This window comes from Prionailurus bengalensis, chromosome C1, assembly GCF_016509475.1.
Source record: "Prionailurus bengalensis isolate Pbe53 chromosome C1, Fcat_Pben_1.1_paternal_pri, whole genome shotgun sequence".
In the NCBI taxonomy this organism is placed as follows: Eukaryota; Metazoa; Chordata; class Mammalia; order Carnivora; family Felidae; genus Prionailurus; species Prionailurus bengalensis.
This window is the reverse complement of record NC_057345.1, coordinates 44,728,189-44,750,468: the sequence shown is the minus strand read 5'-3', so window position 1 is coordinate 44,750,468 and position 22,280 is coordinate 44,728,189. Positions and strand designations below refer to the sequence as shown.

The 22,280-nt window shown below is 41.2% G+C and overlaps 1 protein-coding gene across 2 annotated transcripts in view; it reads left to right on the top strand.

Moving 5' to 3' along the window:
• The window catches only part of USP24 (ubiquitin specific peptidase 24), a 142,825-nt gene that overhangs the window by 41,668 nt on the left and 78,877 nt on the right, over window positions 1–22,280 (top strand). For both annotated transcript variants that reach the window (XM_043575084.1, XM_043575083.1), the window contains exons 6-21: window positions 311–346; window positions 685–750; window positions 4,897–4,962; window positions 7,422–7,496; window positions 8,075–8,233; window positions 8,936–9,050; window positions 9,258–9,361; window positions 11,460–11,567; window positions 11,756–11,851; window positions 11,942–12,103; window positions 12,302–12,349; window positions 17,668–17,775; window positions 18,698–18,847; window positions 19,471–19,602; window positions 20,688–20,799; window positions 21,907–21,983. In XM_043575084.1, the coding sequence (XP_043431019.1) occupies window positions 311–346; window positions 685–750; window positions 4,897–4,962; window positions 7,422–7,496; window positions 8,075–8,233; window positions 8,936–9,050; window positions 9,258–9,361; window positions 11,460–11,567; window positions 11,756–11,851; window positions 11,942–12,103; window positions 12,302–12,349; window positions 17,668–17,775; window positions 18,698–18,847; window positions 19,471–19,602; window positions 20,688–20,799; window positions 21,907–21,983 (1,614 nt within the window). The remainder of the gene's footprint in view (window positions 1–310; window positions 347–684; window positions 751–4,896; window positions 4,963–7,421; window positions 7,497–8,074; window positions 8,234–8,935; window positions 9,051–9,257; window positions 9,362–11,459; window positions 11,568–11,755; window positions 11,852–11,941; window positions 12,104–12,301; window positions 12,350–17,667; window positions 17,776–18,697; window positions 18,848–19,470; window positions 19,603–20,687; window positions 20,800–21,906; window positions 21,984–22,280) is intronic.

The following is a 22,280-nucleotide window of genomic DNA, read 5'->3' as shown; positions in this document are numbered from 1 at the left end:
CCAACTCTTTGCTTAGGTTAAAAAGAAATCTATGGTAGGGGCGCCTGGGAGGCTCAGTCGGTTGAGCGTCCGACTTCAGCTCAGGTCATGATCTCGCAGTCTGTGGGTTCGAGCCCCACATCAGGCTCTGTGCTGACAGCTCAGAGCCTGGAGTCTGCTTTGGATTCTGTGTCTCCCTCTCTCTCTGCCCTCCCCTGCTCATGCTCTGTCACTCTCTGTCTCAAAAATTTAAAAAAAAAAACAAAACATCTGTGGGCCCATGGGGAAGTTCTCATATTGCCAGCTCAATTTCTATTTTCTTTTCTCATAGGAGCCTCACGGATGGGTTGTGGATTTGGTAAATAAGGTATATAACTTTTATTAATATAGTCGTATTTTCCTTCTTTTAATGAAATTGCTTAGAGTTTGGTATTTTAGGTAAATGACAGCTAGAAAGAACAATAAGAATGTTTTTCAGTTCCTCCTCTTCTTTCTCATATGCTGTTTATACAGATGAGCACCAGCGTCAGGATTTAGCGCATCTCCTGCAGTGTATCGCAGGAGCAATAGAATTCTCTTTGTGATGGCTTTCTCTAGATCACTATTACAGAGCACGTTGGCAGAGTAGAATGGTAGCCTTTGTGTCTTGTTTAAATTATTAACGTACAGCATTTTAAAATTAATTTGTGCCCTTTCTCTTCTCAGTTTGGAGAATTAGGTGGATTTGCAGCAATCCAAGCCAAGCTTCATTCGGAAGATATAGAACTTGGGGTAAGTTAAACCAGTCTGTGTGCCCACAGCAGAGGTTCGCTTTATTCGGGCTGGTATGTTACCCAGGGGACGTGGTCTGGACACAGTCAGTGAAACGTTACAGTGTTAAGTTATCTCTGCAGGAGCGGTTTCAGTGGCTCTGATAAAGGAATGTTTGCTCCTAATCGTAACCAAATTTCAGTGTAGGGTATTTGCTTCCCCCCCCCCCCCATTTCCCTTTGCTTTTGGTGCCTCCTAATTTGTGATGGTTGTGTGAAATCATCTTGCTTTTTAAGGACAGTTGCTGTACGTGGCAAAGATATGTGTACATACAGTGTTATGACTCCGTTACATCAGAAAGTCTTCCCTGGTGCCAGGCACAATAAAATATTTCATTTTAAGGTTGGTAGGAAGTTTTTTGGTATTGTAGGACTCCTAGATAACAAAGGGCTGTCACAGGACCTTAGAATCCTCCCTCAGAATCAGTACATCCTCTTTTTATATGGGACTTCATTTTCTCAAAGACATTTAACCTTACGGTAAGGGGAATAACTTAATCTTTTATTTTTCACAGAGGGCTGACTTGTTTGTAACTAGGAGCATTTTATTCTGTCTTCTGGTTGACTGTTCACTTAACTGCTCGTTATGTACTTGGCCACATGTAGGACACTGTGCTAGCTACCGTGATGTACTGAGAACAGAAGGTGATGGGGTAGAGTCATCCGTTGCCCCTGAGTGACGTAGGATTGTGCTTAGAGCAGCGCTTGCTCCTGCGGAACCGCGACTAATCAGCTAACTTGCTTGGTCCGTCTTTGGGCGAGGGAAGTAACATCCAGGAGAGAGTCTGATGGTACGCTTGGTAATGAACTGACCCTTTCTTGCCACCCACTGTTTATCCTGAAAGATTAAGTGTCTGCCAAGCCTTCTGCTGACACTGACCAGGGAGTGTCTTCTCCCTTCCCTGAATGTTAACTAGGCTGTTTGGCCGTCATTTTGATCCCCATTGAGTGGACCAAGCATGTTAGAAGTGACTACTGATCTGGAAAATAATGGGTAATGATTTAAGAAGCAAAACCGTTTATGGGGCGCATCCGACTTCGGGTCAGGTCATGATCTCACAGTCCGTGAGCTGGAGTCCCGTGTCGGGCTCTGTGCTGACAGCTCAGAACCTGGAGCCTGCTTCAGATTCTGTGTCCCCCTCTCTCTCCGCCCCACCCCTGCTTGTGCTCTCTGTCTTTCAGAAATGAATAAACATAAAATTTTTTTTTTAAAAAAAGCAAAACCATTTAAAACCAAAAACCTTTTCAGATACAGGGTTTTATCCAATTTACTTATTTCTCAAAAACTGGCTGTATAGGTCATTGGTCATATTAGAGATTAGCTTCCAGGTGCCTGAGTGGCTCAGTCAATCATCCGACTCTTGATTTTGGCTGAGGTCACATTCTCACCGTTTGTGGGTTCGAGCCATGTGTCAGGCTACATGCTAACAGTGCAGAGCCTGCATGAGATTTTCTCTCTCTGCCTCTCCTCACCGTGTGCATGCATGCTGTCTCTCTCTTTTTTTCTCTCTCTCTCAAAATAAATAAACTTTTTAAAAAAAGAAATTGCTTCATATTTTTAAAATGTTAAAATACTAATTTCTGGCAGAGTTAATGTATTTAAAAAAAAATACAGAGCAGTCCGAGTTTCTACCCTACTTGGAAGAAAATTGGCTTAAAGGTAGATACATAGGAATCTGGACTTACCCTCATTATTATTAAATATCTTGAGGTTAAAGATTCCTCCAAGATTTTTCCCTTAGGTCAGACCATTTTTCAAACAACCGTGTTGTTTGCTGCAGTTGGTAGAGAATTATATTGCTTAGTTGTATTTGAGATGATGATGAAATTCAGACATAGGAGAAAGAGATTCCAAAGATTAAGACTCTGATTTTATCAAACAAGGATTAAAATTTCACAATAAATGCCTGCTTCCTGAGCAGTTAAGGTGACTGTGTCCTAGAATAAATATAGGCCACTGAGTACAAGTAAATGCATGCATTTTACATTTACATTTATATTTATATATTTTTGAGTTTGAAAAATACTGTGAAAAAGCAACATTCACAATTGATCAGTTAAAAATACCTGTACAGGGACCCCCGAGTGGCTCAGTTGGTTGTGCATCCGACTTTACCTCAGGTCATGATCTCACGGTTCATGAGTTCAAGCCCCACATCAGGCTCTGCTCACAGCTCGGAGCCGGGAGCCTGCTTCAGATTCTTTGTCTCCCTCTCTCTCTGCCGCTTCCCCCGCTTGCTCTCACTTTTTCTCTCTCAAAAATAAATAAGCGTTAAAAAAATTTTTTTTAATTACCTGTACAAAGTAAGGAATGGAAGGTGCCTGTCCTCCATTCCCCCAAGCCCCCACACCTCTACCTTCTTCCTAGGTAGTAGCTACCCATTTGACTCATAGCATTTCTGACTTTTGCCTAAATTTATGTGGAATATACCTGTGCACGTTCTTTCCTGCTTTCTCTGTCTTTAAGGCTGAATTGTAATCAAGCTATGTGTAGTAGCATATTTTCATTTAACGTTATATCACGGACATCTTTCCAGATCCGTGCTGTCCTTGATTTTAATGGCTGTAATGTGTTCCTGCAACTGTTGTGCCATGATGCTGTCATTTATTCATGGGCACCATGTAAATATGTAAATTTGTCTTTGTGTGCATATGGTACCATTTCTGAAGGACAAATTCCTAGAAAATGTGATTTTTAATATAATTCATAGTAATAAATCTCTTTCCAAAAAAGAGATTTATTTGGACCAGTCTGTACTCCCATAAACTCGTTTCCTATTTCTCTCGCTAGTACCGAATATTTTCCATCTTTAATTTTTTCATTATAATGGACAAAAATAGTATTTTGTTATTTAATTTGCAGTTCTCTCATTTCCTGTGAATTTGAGCATCTCATCATGGGATTATTGGCTGTTTACATTTCTTCTATAAATTGACATCGTTATTTAGGTTTCTTTGGGTTTTTCTTGTTAACTTTCCGGAATTCTTTTTATGTTCAGCGTATCAATGCCATGCCCATTTTATGTATCTGTAAATTTTTTCTCCCAGTCGTTTGCTTCTCTTTATTTTTATCGATAGTGTCTTTTGCTTACAGAAGCGTCCACATTTTATAAAAGTTCCCCATTTTTTCTTTAATGGCTTTAAGAGTTTTCTAACTTACTTAGGGAATATTCTCCCATCTCAAAGTTATAAAAATACCTGTTTTATTTTATACTTTTACAGTTTTATTTTTTGTACTTGGTTCTTGAATTCATTTAGAATTTATTTTTATATATTACATAAGATAGAGATCCAGTTTAATTTTCTTCCAAATAGGTAACTGATTGTCATCAGATCCTCTAATGACTAGTCCCTGATTTCTCTCCTATTTCGACGTATTGGCTCAGTCACACGTCACAGCCCCACGTGCACGCGGGCGTGTTCCTTCCGTTGGTTTGTTCGTGCGTTCTTTGCCCATTTCTGTACTGTTGCTGCACAGCTTTCCTTCCTGGTGGTACCAGTCTGCCCCACGTCCTCCTTCTCCCAGATCTCCTTCATCGTTCTCGTATTTCTGCCCTTTGACTATAATCAACATGCCAGGTTGTGCTGCAGAAATCCCCCGGAGATTGTGTCTGGAATTGTGTTAAACCTATAGGTCCCTGTGTGGAGAATTGCAGCGCTGGTTCTTTCCGTTCGGGAACATGGCATCTGCTTGTTTGTCTGGGCCTTCCCTTACGCGTTTCAGTAAAGTTGTATAATTTCCTCCACGGGAGTCTTCGGTGGTTTGTCGAAGGCACGTTTCACTCCTTCGCCTACTATCCCCTTCTCTTTCAAATAAAAACTGTTAGTATTCTACAATATAAGTTTTAAAAGTCTTTCATCCAGTCCTCCAAAGAAGTCGTATTGGCATTATTACGATTTAAGTTCTATTAAATTTTTGTAACAATGTAAATGGATTGACGTCTTGTTACCAGTTCTTCCCATCCGGGGGGGTGTGGTTTGTCTGGTCATTCATTCGGGACCTGATCTAGTCACCATTTCAGATTGTCCCTGAAAGGGACGTGTTTAATGCTGAAAGGAAAAACACCCTCTCACACTGATGTCTGACCTTCACTGTCCTTGTTTTCAGGCGGTCTCAGCTTTGGTGCAGCCCTTGGGGGTGTGTGCGGAGTACCTCAATTCCTCGGTGGTTCAGGTAAGACAGGCCACTTTACATTTGCTTCAGAAGGTGACCTAACGCATACAGACAGTAATAATTACCTTTTTATCGGTTGGTCAGAATTGTGCCCTATTTCTTTTCTTTGTTCAGATTAGCTATTTTTCTAATAAAAATACTCTCAGAAAATAACGAAAAAATGGTTAATAATTCAAGGTAGAGGAGACTTCCAATATTTAAAAAGATGAGTTACCTTTTCAGTTTATCATTTTATCAAATAGAATTTATATATGATTACATGTATTTTTGTTTCCTTATCTGTAAAATAGGCCACATATATCCCAACCCCCTTCCCAGGATTGTTTAAGGATTCAGTGCCATTATGTATTAAATGAGATCAGTGTTGAACAACCCACTGGGCTTCCTTGCTAGCTAAGTCACTGCTGAATAACAGCTTAACAGCACATCTTGTGTGATCTCCCATCCCTGCAGGTTGTAAGTCAACAGGCCATCAAACAGTCAGAGCTGTGCACGTCCGTTTTCTAGTGCTTAAGGCCTATTATACTTTCTTGTTTCCTTTCCATCTCAGTTGACAGGTTTTACTGAATAAAGTGTCACTTTGAAATACCTTCATTTTTTATTTTCTTTGTAAATAGGTCTGTGAAACCTGTAACTTTCCCAGAGATTTTTTTAAAATCACTATAAATGGCTTTGAAAGCATAGAGTCCTTTGGGAGCAGTGTTTTTGTATGCACTGTTCCTTCTTGCTAATATCTCATTTTAACAAGGGAGATACGATTTTTTTAGTAGGTTCAGGAAATTTCTACCATTTCTAAGTGTTAAATGCTTTCTTTAAATGTCAGAGTAATCCTGCAAAATTTTTACATGCAATCAGATGGTGGGCTATTTATGTATTTCTTCATTCTGGATATTAAGCTCATTAGAAACATTTTATGTTCTTTCACCTTATTAAACATATAATCATTAATTTTATAGTTGAAACACTAAGATATAAGAGGCAAAATTATTTGACTTTTTAATAATTTAATAATAAATACTAATAATTTAATAATTGGCTTTTTAATCATCAGAGCCAGGATTGGATTTTTAAATGCTCTCTACCCATGCATTGCCTTGTGGAAAGAGATTTAGCATAAAAGTTCTAGCTTTTAATTAATATTAAATTCTTTAGAAATTCTAAGTTTTAGAGATGCCTGGGTGGCTCAGTTGGTTAAGCCTCCAGCCTTGAGTCAGGTCATGATCTCACGGTTCATGGGTTCGAGCCTTACGTCAGGCTCTGTGCTGACAGCTCAGAGCCTGGAGCCTGCTTCGGATTCTGTGTCTCCCTCTCTCTCTCTGCCCCTCCCTCCCTCCCTTGTTCTCTGTCTCTCTCTGTCTCTCTCTCAAAAATGAATAAAGACTAAAAAAAATTAACAAAGAAATTCTAAGTTTTAGATAAATAAGCACAGTAGACTTCAAAAAGAGTAAAAAGTATTGAATTTCCAACCAAAGCATATTTAATTGCTTCAAATTAGCCAACCTTCGATTTACTCAGCAATATATTCGTGCTCTGAATTTATTCTCATACCATGTTCACATCTGGATTACCTGATGCAAATTAACAACGGTCTCTACCACTTGCCCCTTGTATGCTTTGGAAGACATATGTAACATCTGTGTTTTGGCCTTCTTGTCTGTAAAATGGTGATCATGCCCTTTGAGCTGCAGTGAGAAGTGAGCCGGGGGGTGCCACTGACGAGAACAGCACTGCTTGCCTCCTACCCTAGCAGCCCCCAGTCTTCCCCGGACAGGGGACACAAGCGTAGAGGAAGAACTCCCAGTTGGATAATCGCCTGGTGTCATTTTAATTCTTTGCTAATGTCTTCTTGGCTTTGACAGCCATATGCTGTCTATCTTCTCTTGTCACCAGAGAAGTTTTTAAAAATTATTTTACTTAGTTGGAAGTGAGCATTTAGACCTAGCTAATATTTTCCTCCTCCTCATGTAATATTTAGAGTTAGTTATCTGATTATGCTACCATCCCGGAGCGATGTGTTGTAGGAGTCTCGTCTGTAGGCCTCATTTATATCAGCACACAAAAATAGTGCATATCACGGCATTTTTTTTTTCGTGGTCTGTGCTTATATGCACTTGTTAAAATCAAACACCAAATATTTACTTTATTACAGAAATAATACCTACTCATGCTTCATGTTTTAAAAGTTAGCTTATGTGTCTTTGGTTGCTCTTTGAAAGGACCCTTCTGAGATGGTGATGACAGGGCTTGCACCCATGTGGTATTAAAGGAGCTGGGGCATGGAGTCGGGTACGGCCTACTTGGGATGGTAGGAGCTAGCTAGCTATGGGGCTCTTGGCACTAGAATTGAGATCCTTCCGTTGCACTCTGTCCTTTGTGAAGTGTGAATGAAGAAGTGTCTGCTCTCTAGTTCTGGGGCAGAATCCGGAGTCTTTATTAACCGCAGCACATCTTTTCTGCAGCCGATGCTAGACCCAGTCATCCTTACTGCGATCCAGGATGTACGGAGCGTGGAGGAAAAGGACCTCAAAGATAAGGTAAATCCCGTCTCCAGACAGGTGGGCCCCAGAGCCTGTTAGTCCTCAAAGCACAGCCAGGACTCGGGGCAGGGTTCACACGCCATGGTTCTTTGGGTTCTGGTCATATACAACTCACATCAAGTTCATTTTACATTTTCTAAGCAAGAAACGCTTTTTGTAAAGCATCAGTATTCTGAAGCACCAGGTTGGCATTAAATCAATAGAGTGATTATAGGGTTCTCAGCAAGTGATACCATTCAGAATTTTACTAACGTGTTGATTTAGAGAGTATTCTAATAGGTATAGCATTGACGAAGCTTTTAAATAATTCAGTACTACAAGCTTGTCCAAAGTTGTTTAAAGTAATTTTAGCATTTAACAGTTTTTATGTTGTTGACCTTGAAATTCTCGCAGGATCCGTCCCTTTGCTCACCTGTGTGCTAACTTTTGTTTAGAAGCAAACTAGTTAATTGACCATATGGAGTATGGGATACCACCAACCATTGCTGTTGAAAATGTCCCGTACTCCCGTGTCTGAATTGGGAGCAAAACGTTCTCATGGCTCCTTTTCTGTTTGTGTGTGCTTTGAATAAAAGAGATTGGTTAGCATCCCCGAGCTCTTGTCTGCCATCAAGTTACTCTGCATGCGCTTCCAGCCGGATTTGGTGACCGTGGTGGATGACCTTCGATTAGACATCCTACTGCGCATGCTGAAGTCGCCACATTTTAGCGCTAAAATGAATTCCCTCAAAGAAGTAAGTTTTGTATTTGTTTGTAGAAGACTTAAAGCACAGACGCTTTAAGCTCTGCCAGAACTTGCGGTCATTAATATCAGAATGTTGAGAAATGAAGCAGAATAATTTCTTGTAATCATACAAAAAAGAGGTAACAGTGATTATATATAAAATGGTATCTGTGTTCGTCATTGTTAACACGATCTTTCTACATGTGTTACATTCAAAATTCATTCTCTGAAATATTTGGAAATATTTAGTGTTTTTGTGAAATTGCCCAGAGAGTGCCCTTGTTGGCTCCACATTCTTTTTTTTTTTTTTTTTTAATATTTTTATTTATTTTTGAGAAAGAGAGAGAGCACGAGTGGGGGAAGGGCAGAGAGAGAGAGAGAGAGAGACACAATTCAAAGCAGGCTCCAGGCTCTGAGCTGTCAGCACAGAGCCCCATGTGGGGCTCGAACTCATGAACTACGAGATCATGACCTGAGCTGAAGTCAGATGCTCAACTGACTGAGCCAGCCAGGTGCCCCGGCTCCTTTTAAAGAGACATCAGGAATAAGTAGTCTGTTAACTTATTACAGTAACTGGCCTTTGATACATTTTGGCTAATTATCAGACCACATTGCAACACTGTAAAAGTCACAGGGTATGTATACATATATATGAAGATTTTGATTGTGCATATTTGTGCTGGATTCTGTCACAATAATCCTGTCTTCTTAGGTAACCAAACTAATAGAAGATAGCACTTTATCCAAATCTGTGAAGAATGCTATAGATACAGACAGATTGTTAGATTGGCTGGTTGAAAACTCGGTTCTGTCCATTGCACTGGAAGGTAAGTTGCTTTTTAAAAACCTATATTTCTTAACACGTAGTTGTAAGTGATGTATTTTTATATCAAAGAAAGGTGTGAAAATGTTGTTTTGACTGTATTAGCCTTTAAATCTGGTAGCGAGTTAATATTGCTTTGAATTAATAGAATCGTATTTAGAAAGTCAATGTTCACTGAATCTGTCTGCCTCTTGGGTGTTTCTTCCCTTAGGCAACATAGACCAAGCACAGTACTGTGATCGTATAAAGGGGATTATTGAACTCTTGGGCAGTAAATTGTCTTTAGATGAACTTACTAAAATTTGGAAGATACAGGTAAGTTGATCAGAATTATTTTTGCCTTTTTCTGACATTTCTGTCAGAAGGAGAGGGAAGGAGAGTGGTGAACAAGCAGGGAAATGGATCTTGTATCCTGCTTTAGTCAGAGCGGAGCTGCTCCAATCTGTTTTGCAGTTCAGGGCTTCTGCTAAGATTGCATATGTGCAAAAGGATCGCACTACCCAGAAGATGTAAAACTACCCAGCTAGTCTAGTCTTCTCATGTCTCAGATTGGAAAAAATGAAAAGCTTTACCATAGGCCACACAGCAGTTAGGAATTACATGTCTTTTGTCTGTCAGTGTCCTGTTCTTTTCACTGCGTTTGCTTATCTATGTTCATGGAGAGGTGTTTCCTGTTCAGTTCTGTTAAATGAGGATGAAAGTAACAGTTTACAGACCTCAGCTTACCAGGACCCTCAGCAGCTGTGACAGAATCAGCCACACCCTTCATTTTCTTTTTCCTTCGCTCTGTTAATATCCATTTGACTCATTTTCCTCCCACTTTTCTGGCACCCTCTGCAAGTCTCCTTTACTAACTTACTCTCTTCTACTTTGTACATGTCACTTTCTTTCAAGCCTTAGTCCTTGGCCCTTTCCTCAGTGTATAATCTTCCATTAGGCAGTTTCCTCCACTCCTGTGGCTTTGACTGCTTTGGGATGCTGCTGACTCCCAGAATTCTGTCCCTAATCCATACCTCTTCTTGGCCCTCCAGTGCAGTGTATGTAAATGTATATATATAACTCTTGTGCCTTCATGCATGCCATCTTGTAGGCATCTCAAATCCAGTATGTCAGTACCTAGTCCTTTTTCGGTCTGTTTCAGTAATGGTGTTAGCCTTCATCTAGTTGCCCAGCCAGAAAGAGGCCCGGGGCTCACCTCGACTGTACCCTCTTAGACACCGTATCAGTCAGAACCTGGTCAGGAAACAGAAGCCTCGCTAGGTGTCTCAGAGGGAACTGGATACTGGGGGTTGTTGACAAAGGTGTTGCTAGGGGGGGAGAGCAAAAGAGAGAAGCAGGAATGCTGGGGGAGCGGAGTGGGGAAAGGGCATACAAAGTGCAAGGAAAGGAATCTGCTTTTGGAGATGCTTTCGCTGCAAATGCCGGGATTGCCCATGAGCCTGGCACCCCCAGCAGGGCTCCTGGAAGCTCATGCTGCCACCAGGGCCAGCACCTGCGTCCAGTCCCTGAGCACAGAGCAGTGCCTCTTTCTTCCCCCTGCCTTCTCATCTCCCCGCAGTGCCTCTCCTGGGCAGGACCTAGCGAGAGCATAGCTAGTAGAGGAAATATGATTGGCAGGTACAGGACTGACAGAAAACCATCCTGGGTCCTACAGATCTTACTTCCCCTGTCCGCTTTCGTTGATTGAATACCCTCACAGAATGTCGTGATTGTAAGTTGTGAGTCCACATAAGGCCAAAGATTAGAGATCATGATGGATACAATGTATATCCCTACTGCATGCGGTGAATGTTTGTATATGGCACATACTGGAAAATTCTTGTGGAATTGACTCTAAAAAAGTCCCTGCCTTTCAAGTCCTCCACATGGTGAGCAGTGAGGCATCATGGAGTCATGGTTGAGGTCATAAAGTGAGTTTCAACCATAAGGACAGCCACAGGACCTACATCTCTGAAGCAGAAACTTACTGCCCAAGGAATAAATAGCTATTCATTGAAGTTACAATGTATCTATGAGCAAAATAGAAAAGGAGGTGGAGACTCCCCTCAGCTGGAAGTGAATGCGAAGTCCTGAAATCAATTTGAATCTTTATTTGCCAGTCGAAAATACTTTGCACTCCCGTTGAAGTGAATATGTCAGATTGAGCACTTAACTGTCATCTTTTGAAAGATTTAATACTGCTAGGAATTTAACCAAGGCCAACCGATGGCCATTAACAAGGGTCGCTTCCTTTAGTTTTGCCAGTATTCTCTTGCAAGGGAATGCCAATGAAACTGGAATCAGTTTATCTTTATTGCTGCTTTGCTTTCCTCTTCTGTCAGTTGCAGGAGGGGGGAATGGGGGGGGGGGATGGGAGGCTGAGGTTTTTTCCAAGTTCCAGGACTTAACTTGCCCCCCATGTTTCCTTTTCCAGTCGGGACAATCATCTACTGTGATCGAGAACATCCATACTATTATTGCTGCAGCAGCTGTCAAATTTAATTCAGATCAGCTTAATCATTTGTTTGTTCTCATTCAGAAGGTACGTGTCCAGTCAAACGTGCTAGCTTTTTAAGTTTTTTCTAAAAGAAGCTTCCCCCTCTAAGCTGGAAGCATCTAAACATACACTCTTCTTGCTTTATCGAACCTTTCTAGCTCAGGTGTAAACTTTCTGCGTATTTTGCCGGTTTGATGATACAATTGGATTGTCTTGCCTTTTCCCTTCCGCAGAGCTGGGAGACGGAAAGCGATAGAGTAAGACAGAAGCTGTTGAGCCTGATTGGACGAATAGGCCGGGAAGCTCGCTTTGAGACCACGTCTGGAAAGGCAGGAGGATGAAATTAATCTTTCCAGCTCCACATACTTTATGCGGTTGTTCGTGCATGTGTGGGCTCATCTTGTGTGGTGTTATTGTAGGTGTTAGATGTACTCTGGGAACTGGCCCATCTTCCGACCCTGCCCAGTAGCCTTATCCAGCAAGCCCTGGAGGAGCACCTGACGATCCTGAGTGATGCATACGCGGTGAAGGAAGCAATCAAGAGAAGCTACATCATTAAGTGCATAGAAGATATTAAAAGGGTTGGTCTTACCTTCGACCTCCTTTTGTTGTCAGAGCATCAATAGCATTGTCTGAGTAATTAGGACCCAATGATTTTCTTAGCCTATTATGTAAATCAAATGTGCGACCTGGAAACTCTCACCTTAGAGTCCGAGATTTGGAAATTGTAGGTACTGCTTTTACCAAGTCACTTACATTTCTCTTAAAATTCATTTCAGCCCGGAGAGTGGTCAGGTTTGGAAAAAAACAAGAAGGACGGATTCAAGGTAAGACTTTTCACATGGAACCGCCCAAAAGGTATACTAATTTAATAATTTCTTTTAATAAGTGTTTTGGTGTTTCTTTGAGTAATGCTCGGAAACTGCCGTCTATTCACAAATCCAAGGTCACATGCACAGGGTAGTTTTATTATTTTCATAAAATTGTAAGACCTTTAACTTAGTTTCTTCTTTTGTAAACTAAATGCGAAGTGTGCACCGTTTTAGTGAGTCCAGTGGATTCTGCATAAATACCATGCCCATTTTTCTGCCATGAGGGAGAAGTGGAGCACTGTTCGTGGAGTAAGAAAGAGAAGGGAAGAAGGAGGTTCATTCAGTGCTGGCACATAGTTGTTTTTCAGGTGCCTAGTCCAGAGGTGTTCATAAAGTGATTCCTTGGTGAGTCTTGCTGCTAGGACCCAATACTAGGAGGCGGGCGTAGGCGGTGAGAGCCAATGGGGCCACTGCTCTGGGAGCCCTTTGCCTCGGGGCTCTGCCCTCCAGCCTGCTGGGCACCTAGGGGCTGCCCTTTAAAAGCATGGTTAGCAGAGTAAGCAGCGATGACCGTAGCTCTCCTGTCCCTGCAGTGCTTAGACAGCCCGTCTGTGCTCCGGAGGGCTGATCTTGGGGCGGCTCATTGGAACGACCTCCCCTGTTGCGGCAGGAACCCCCCCCCCCCCACCGCCCCGCCCCACCAAAGCAGTGCCCTCCTCTAGCCGAGGCCCTTGGGTTGCCCAGACCAAATGGAAAGCCTCATAACAGGAGGGATTTCGTTTTATTGTAACATAAAAAAAGGTTTTGGTGAATGTGGCTTCGTAATTTCATTGGCTAAACATTTTTCTTGGCTTTCATTAATAAGTGTTTCTTTAAAGGTTCTTGAATACTGCTAATTTTCATTGGTATATTCAGAGACTCTTAGCTCTTGTTAAGAGGCCGTGGTGATTCAGTGAGCTTTTATTAAGTTATATTTGGTCATAAAGTTTAGTTAGGGACACGTAAGAACTTTGTGTTTTAGATTTCTGATGCCAAAATGTGATCAGGTGAATTTTCTACATATAACCTAGCCTTAGAGATTTTCAAAAAGTCACTCACAAACTGGAGCTGATGATGCTCAGGTTGTAAGGAATTGTTCCTTTAATTCAACAACATTGCTCTCGCTCTCAGATACAGTGTGAATTTTTCCAGTTCTCTCAGTTTAGCGATTCAGATACTTTGTTGCAGTCCCTGTCTTTGCGGTTGACCCTCATCCAGAGTGAGTTAGTTGTGTAAGGAGTTTAGACCCTTCCCTAGCAGTAGTAATAGCAAGACGAAAAGGTATCTGTAGACAAACAGTCTTGTCTTCTCAGCAGCAGATACATTTCTTTATAAATCTGAGGGTCCAGCTCAAGGGACTTTTTCCTGCCTCCAGGGAAATGGCTTTTGAACCCAGCACCCCTTTCCCGCCGCCTGCTCCTTCCTCGCCGTGGCTCAGCATGACTTCGCTCTTCTAGTCGTAGCGTCGGTGCCTCTTTGTTGCCCCTCTTTGCGGTCACTTCATTCATGCCTGTTGTTTTATAACAAAGCTCAAGTCACGTGGCGATTTTTGGAGTCATTTTGTGAGACTTGAAAGGAGTGCCCTTCCGTTTTTATTTCCCACTGCTCCCAGTTAAAGAAATTCTCGTGTACCATGATTTCATTCCAAATAATACCTTGCGTTTACATAGCACTTTTCAGTGGACTGAGTGCTCTCGCACATTCGCTCTGAAAGTACACATGGCTGAGGGGGGCAGCGGGAAGATCAGAGCCCCCTGGATCTGGCTCCAGGCAGGGGGGTGAGTTATGTCCTGCCACTAAAGGTGTTTTTCTATGCTATGCCCTTTCCTGCCAGGCAGCAAGGTGGGCTGACTGGGGATTATGTCTCCCTGCCAGGCTACACAGAAACTAAGCAAAGGGTAAGACAAGATCACCCACCTCTTACTCCCCTCCCACCCTCAGCTACCTCTGTTCCCCCAACTGATTCCCCTTCCCTCTGCTTTTGACACTTTTAAAATTCCCAGATTCCACTGTTGTGTTCGGAAATTCCGACCCTTATTTCTTAACTTTATTTCTGTAGATTCTGCCAGGATACCTACCCTTGGCTCCCTTGGTCCTCTTTCCTTTGCTTCCTTTACACCTTCCACTGTTTACCCCCAACCCTCTCCCTCTTATTTCACTCCTTTTTTTCCCTTCAATTAAAAATTTAAATGTACGCATCCAAAAAAAAAAAAAAAAAATCACTAAGCCAAAAAAGTCGTTTTTACTCAAGTAGCAGTGTTTGGGTATTCCCTCAGTCATTCTCTTCAGCACCACCCCCGCCCCCCAGCACAGTGCCTGGCAGCTTCTAGGTGGATGCCCGCCCCTTCCTCTTAATCCGCCCCTTCACCCTGTGAGGACACTAAAATCGTTACTTACCCAGAGTGGAGTGGCCTCTACTTGCCAAAGCACGTAATTCAAAGCAAAAGTAGCAAGATGTCCTCAGTACAGCCTCACAGTGATGTGGTTAGCACAGGAGGAAATACTTTTTTAAAAAACGTCCTCCCATGCAAAAATGTGTGCTTTGAATCTAGGGTAAATGGCTAGGTCTGGAAAAAGAAGACAGATGAGAAAGGGGGGATGTTCAGCTTTGAGAAGAGAATTCAAGAAAGAATATGAAAGTGTTCTTCAGAGACTTAGATTGTGATAGAGAAGTTTGATCCCACCGACTTTTTATGTCTCCCAAGAAGTCGCGGGAGGCCTGTTTCAATATGAGAGAGCAGCGAACTTTCCGTGAGAAGTCGGCGGTAGAATGCACTGTCTCCTCATCGCGGGAAGCACTAGGAGACTAGTCGTTAAACCAGAGTGACTGAGGATTTAGGCATAGGTTTGCAGGCTATACCAATTGACCTTGAAGGCTTCATCTGATTTTGAGGTCTAATTTGGACATACCGTTACCGCCTACTTATGAAATCTCAGCTCCATTACCAGGCATTATCAAACGTGCTCATTTTAATTGTTCACCGTAGTCTCTTGCCCTTTTGGTAAGCGGAGAAAAATAATTTAAATTTTTCTTGTAACTGAGCAACATCGTGTCGTGGATATGATGGAATAAATAACATCTTTCCTGTTTGCTAAACTTTAGAAAGGCCATATCAGAAATACTTTTTAAATTCCAATTTTATTTGATTTCCTGAATTTTATTGGATGGTGAGCTACTTTCAAAGGATGATTTTCTATGTTAAATAAAAATATTCTAACCATAATTAACTGAAATCGTCCTAATACTGCTTTTTAATATATCTGATTATTTGCTAGAGGGTTCATATTTATATCCTCATGTTTATAATCCTTTTGGTAGGTATGAGTTTGGACTTAAGCCTTAGGGTTTTAATCTTTGTCATTTTGCAACTCTTCTGTTTTAGCACAAATACGTAGGTAGTCTTGCAAACAGTTGGCCTTTAATATATACCTTATTTCTCTGATTCTAAGATGCCAGTGACTGCAACCTGCATCACAGATTTAGTAAGTTGCAGAGAAGGAAAAAAGAAGCTACATTTTAGTTTTACCATTCTTTAGTTTAAAGTCACACTCAAGAGTTTGCATCTAAGCCTCTTTCTGACCAGTCTGTACGGCTTCACTGGCACAGTGCTTTTCATTATCTGGTAGTGACTTTGACCTCCGTAAGAATGACTGTATCCTTCCGAGGCATGTTAAAGACTATGGAATTTTGTGTCCTTGTCCTTTTTTGTAAAACTCAAGCTGCTTTTTTCCTTAACTGAGTCAAGTTGTGTATACTACAAGATAAACAGCTTCTCTTGAATTTTGGGTGCAACCTTTGGACAGAGACATTTAGTGGTGGGCGACACGGCCCTTCACAGGGTATGAGTCTGTCACACCAAATTCTCCTGGCTTTGAGACTGAGACCACTGGCAGGATTCTTTGCTTTTGAGTTGACACACACGGCAGGCTAATCCTGTTACATCGTAGTGTCATCTCTTTGACAGTTTGAGTAACAAATCTGTGATCTAAATTCAAGTTAAGAAGCCATCCTTGTTTGGTGCTACATATATGAGGTCGCAACTAAAATGACGGGTAGACGCACAAGTAGATACATTTCATATACAGCTAAGGGTGCACGTACGCAGGTAAGGACAGCCGTGTCAAAACTTTCTCCCCCCCTTAGTGGCTGCTAAGTTACTTTTGACAAAATTGTAAAAAGTGTCAATTTCAGAAATGTTGAAATTTATAAAACCTGTATCTTAGAATCCAGGAAATACGGTATTTGCGATTGGGTGGCTGATCTCCAAGAAGACCAGTCTTGTTTTGGGCAATAGCTCGCTCTCGTTTACATATTCAGTAGTATGCTGTTTTGCTGCCAAAGACAGAAAGTAGGTTTTTTCAGAAGTATTTTCTGCCCCATAAAGGTCTTCATGTTACTGAAAGACGTGAAGAAGCAAGAAGCCTTTAAAAACGAAAGCAAAATTCAGCCTTGAAAATAAAGGCTAAGGACCTAAAACTTATTGTACTCAGTTTTTTAGACACTTAATCGATAATTTGATTAATAGTGTTAAACTGACAGCCTTCCAAATTTTACAGATCTCTTAATTTGAAAGTTGTTCTATGTTAGAGAGCAGTTCTGTTTTTAAAGATTATTTCACGAACATCAGACTTTTCAGATACGTACTACGAAGATCTGGATTGTCCTGTACCAGTTTCAGAAATAACATTTGAAAGTGTTTCTGAAAAATACAAAGTACAAATGTAAAGTGGCTGTAAAAATTAATAAAAATTGAATTCTCTCTTGCAAAATTGTTTTAACTAGGAGATACAAGCAGGTCACGAGTATTTTCTTGAATATATAGACCACTATCAGAGTCTTGATCATATCATTGGTATCTTAATCATATAATTGTAGAAAATCACATTTCTATACCATTTTCCTCACCAGCCAGTCCAGTATCATCCAAGTTAAACTTTGCCCGTCAGTTCATTTGATCATGTCAACATGTCCTAGCAGCCTGTGCTACTTAATCTATCCTCTGAAATTGCTAATCCCTTGTCGTCTGTTTTTTGCTGATGTACCCTATACATTTACTGTCACTTCACATCCACTCCTGTTTGCAGTTCTTGGCCTTAGGAAATTGCATGCAGAATAAGAAGTTGAAGACTGACTTACGAGTGCATGGAGATGAGCTGTAAATGAGCAGTGTGGACAGGAAAATAATAGAATGTATAGCATCAAACCTAATCGACTTGGGAAATTTTTATAGCTAATAAACGTTGCCTGCCATTCATTTCTAGATGCAACTAATGTAACTTCTTTTTAACTCTAGTCGTCTCAGCTTAACAATCCCCAGTTTGTATGGGTGGTGCCAGCCTTGCGTCAGCTCCACGAGATCACCCGCTCGTTCATAAAACAGACCTATCAAAAGCAAGACAAGGTAAGAGAGCAGCTATGTTTGATCAGCATACGATTCTACCCACTTACACAACTTCTCTAATAACAAAACGTAAATAAAATTGCTGACTTGTAAAGTCACCATTTTACATCCTGATGATTATTAAAACAGCTCATTTATATTCCTTAATAATCTTGAGTTCAAACATCATTCTGCTCTCATTTCTACAAGAGCTCTTCTTTTCCGACATCCTTGATTCGTTTCCTTTTTTTTTTTTTTTTTTTAATTTTTTTTCAACGTTTTTTATTTATTTTTGGGACAGAGAGAGACAGAGCATGAACGGGGGAGGGGCAGAGAGAAAGGGAGACACAGAATCGGAAACAGGCTCCAGGCTCTGAGCCATCAGCCCAGAGCCCGACGCGGGGCTCGAACTCACGGACCGCGAGATCGTGACCTGGCTGAAGTCGGACGCTTAACCGACTGCGCCACCCAGGCGCCCCATGTTTCCTTTTTATTTCCTTAATTGATTGACATGATTATGCCAGTTTTTAAAAGGCTGAATGGTATTTCAGAACTGTGTTCAAAAAGATTTAAAGACATTTGATCTCAGGAAGACGAGATTGTTTAAAGGACCCAGAGCTCCTTCAGCGTACGAGCCTTGGGAGGAAAGACCTGAAAAGTACGCAAGAAGCGAAAAGATTCTTTTCTGAAATCCGTCTTTAAAAAAAAAGAGAGAGAATGTCTCTAGAAGCAAAACGTTAGCAGAGAAGTTTATGAGTTCCCTAGTAAGTGCGCATACTAGATGATTTTGTTTGCTTTTGTGTAGGGAATGAATCCTCAGTGAAGCAATCCTTAGATTTGCAGTCCCTCACTAGGGCTATGTGCTGAAGCGGAAGCTTCTGCTAAACTCACAAAATGACTGCAGATTCTCATGCCGTTTTTCTTTTTGTTGTTTTTTGCCAAGAGCATCATTCAAGACTTGAAGAAAAATTTTGAAATCGTGAAGTTGGTGACCGGAAGTTTGATAGCTTGTCATCGACTTGCAGCCGCTGTGGCTGGACCCGGAGGCTTGACTGGTTCCACGCTGGTGGATGGCCGATACACTTACCGGGAGGTATCCGGAGCTGTGCTTTCGTGTCGTGCTTTACAGCATCCGTTTGGCTATTTGCGCGCGAACTATAAACGTGATACTGGTAGGGTGTCGCTCTAGAGAGGGGGCATGAGGTTTCTTTGTAGCGATGTAGCAGTTTTATGTTTTGACTATAACCATTTTACAATAACAGCTTAGGAAGTTGTTATTTGTGGGCGAATCATTCAGCAAATCACCTTAGAACTGCATACGATAAAGTGATAAAGATTACCATGTTTCCTCTGCCTTTCATATGAAATGATAATGGTCTGTGCTGTGGAGAATTGCTTTCGTTTTTCAAATCAGTTGATTAGTAATACTGTTTTTAAAAATTAGAAAAAAAAACTTAACCAGTGCTTGCGGTATTTCGGTATGAGGTTACGGAGATGATATTTTACTGCCATCCAACTTGACTAGAAGTTGTAACAGACTTGAAGTAGTTTCCACTGTATCGTGCTGTTAACAGACGTCTCACCTTTATTTCACCCTAAATTATATGTGCAAGCGTTAGGTAGGATTCTTGTTTTAATTTTTAAAAAGTTTGTTTTAATTTTGCTTTTGCGCAGGAATGCCTGGAGTTAACTAATTAGCATTACTTCTTTTTGCAGTATTTAGAGGCCCATCTAAAATTTCTAGCATTTTTCTTGCAAGAAGCCACTCTGTATCTGGGTTGGAATCGTGCCAAGGAAATCTGGGAGTGTCTTGTGACTGGCCAGGATGTTTGTGAATTGGATCGAGAGGTAAGAAGGTGGTAGTGTGGCTAAAATAAGGCAGAAGTGGGGCTTCTGTAGTTTACCTTTTTTATGGGTCTCACATCGTCGATTCTAAATGCTTCTCAAGGGGCGCCTGGGTGGCTCTGCCGGTTGAGCGTCCGACTTCAGCTCAGGTCACGATCTCGCGGTCCGTGGGTTCGAGCCCCGCGTCGGGCTCTGTGCTGACCGCTCAGAGCCTGGAGCCTGTTTCGGATTCTGTGTTTCCCACTCTCTGCCCCTCCCCCGTTCATGCTCTGTCTCTCTCTGTCTCAAAAATAAATAAACGTAAAAACAATTTTTTTAAATGCTTCTCAATTTGCTAACTAAGCACACATTTATGCTAATCGGCCAGGAGCTGTAAGTGCTGAAAAATACATTGTATGATACATATCTATGACATAAACGTGTGAGTTCGGTAATTTTTATACCATTCTGGACAAAACCAAATTGAGCCGAAAGAGCACAGCTGAAGAATTCTCAGTATGTCTTATAATTTTTCTCCCTCCCATGGAACTAATTTCAAGTTACCAACCAAGAACTTTGAGTTCCTGCAATGATGTTGTATGGCAGAAACACAAACACAAACTTCTTTGTTGTAATCTAAACACAAAGAAGAATAAATGCCCAGACAGACTTTTTTTCCGACTATAATTAAACAGCTGAAAATAGGTTAAGCCAGGAGCAGAACCCCTGACTTGGCGTATTGTAACGATGAATTGTGTGCTCATCTCTGTTTGCAGAGTTGTAACTACTTCCTAGGATCATTGAAAGGACTGAATAAATGCCCGTGCCCAGCACAGCGGCTGGCACACAACAAGGCTTATGAATGAACGTTAGTGGGCAAGCCCAAGTCTAACCTTCATTGAACAGGAGGAGTGTATATTTTCATTATCTGAGGGAAAGGCTGCTAGGAACTGCTTTATTTGGCTCTGGCGTTCCAGGCGTTTCCGTTGTCCCTGGTAATACAAATTTTTGAAGCATTGAACGTAGCCTATCTTCTGTCTCCCACTTTGGAATAAGTATTTGCCTAACATGAATTTTAGTTATAGGGTAACGTTTGTCTTAATCCACAGATGTGTTTTGAATGGTTTACAAAAGGCCAACATGATCTCGAGAGTGACGTTCAGCAGCAGCTTTTCAAGGAGAAAATTCTTAAATTGGAGTCATATGAAATCACCATGAATGGTAGGAAGAAAACTTCAAGTCTTTTTTTCTCAGTTCTTTAAGAAATGTGATTGTTTCCTTTCCCTGTAAGCCCACTTCTCAGAAGCAACTAAGCAGTCTGGATTATCCTTCTGGACTTTTCTTTAGGCGTATAAGGACATATCTGTGTATACCTGTGTTTATATACACAGATTAATTCCTTTTTATGTGAGTAGTATCTCGCGATTCACTTTAAATTATATGGCCTTACCATTTCAGTTGTCAAATGGTAGCACATATCAGTATCATTCTATTTTATGGCTGAATAATATTTCATTGTATGAGTATACCACATTTTGTTTATCCATTCATCACTGATGGATACTGAAGTGTTAATCACTTTTGGCCATTACTAATAACACCGCTGTAAGCATTCATGTACAAGTTTTTGTGTGGACGTTAGTTTTCATTTCTCTTGGGTATATACCTAGGAGTGGAATTGGATCATACAATTAACATTTTGAAGAACTGTCAGACTATTTTGCAAAGTGGCTGCACCGTTTTATAATCCTACCAGCAACATCTGAGGGTTTCAGTTTCGTCACATCTTCACCAATCCTCGTTACTGTCTGTCGTCTTTATTCTAGCCGTCCTGGTGTGTGTGAAGTGTTATCTCGTGGTTTGGTCTGCATTTCCCGGATGACTAAGGATATTGAGCATCTCTTCATGTGTTTATTGACTGTTTGTATATATTCTTTGGAGAAATGTCTGTTCGGACCTTTTGCCCGTCATGAATTGGGCTGTTGGTCTTTTTATTGTGGAGTTGTGAGACTTCTTTATATATTCTGCCTAGTGGCGCCTCATCCGATAGACACTCTGCATATATTTTGTCTTTTCACTCTCTCATAGTCCTTTGAAGCACAAGAGCCCCTAATTTTGATGAGGTTCAGTTTACCTACTTTTTATTTTGCTGCTCGTGCTTTTGGTACCATGTCTGACAAACCGTTGCCTAATCGGAGGTCTTGAAGATTTATGTCTGTTGTGTCCCAAGAGTTTTACAGTTTTGGCTCTTGATATACTTTGAGTCTCTTCCTTGGTTATCTGTGTTACTTAGAGTGCATGAATTTATCTGACCTTCTGTAATTTCAGGGTTTAACTTATTTAAGACTTTTTTTGAAAATGTGAATCTTTGTGATCATCGATTGAAACGACAAGGAGCTCAGTTGGTAAGTACCTTCTTCCAAAATCTGGATAATTTGGATAGTCTAGTAAAACATGGCAAAAAAGGTGTTCTAATTGAGAGAAAACACGACCTTTTTTAAAGAATGGGCATCGCCTCAACTGCGTCTTTTGCTTTGATGACAGAGCTTCTCTTAGAGCGTAACGGAGGCTCCCTTTCTGGCACAGCGACACCTCGCTAACTGCCCGGGAGAACAGAGTTGACTTCTCATCCCTCCGTGCTTCTTGCTGACCCAGGGCAGCCAGCAGCCTCCTGTGGCTAGGTGAATGCAGGACAGGGATAG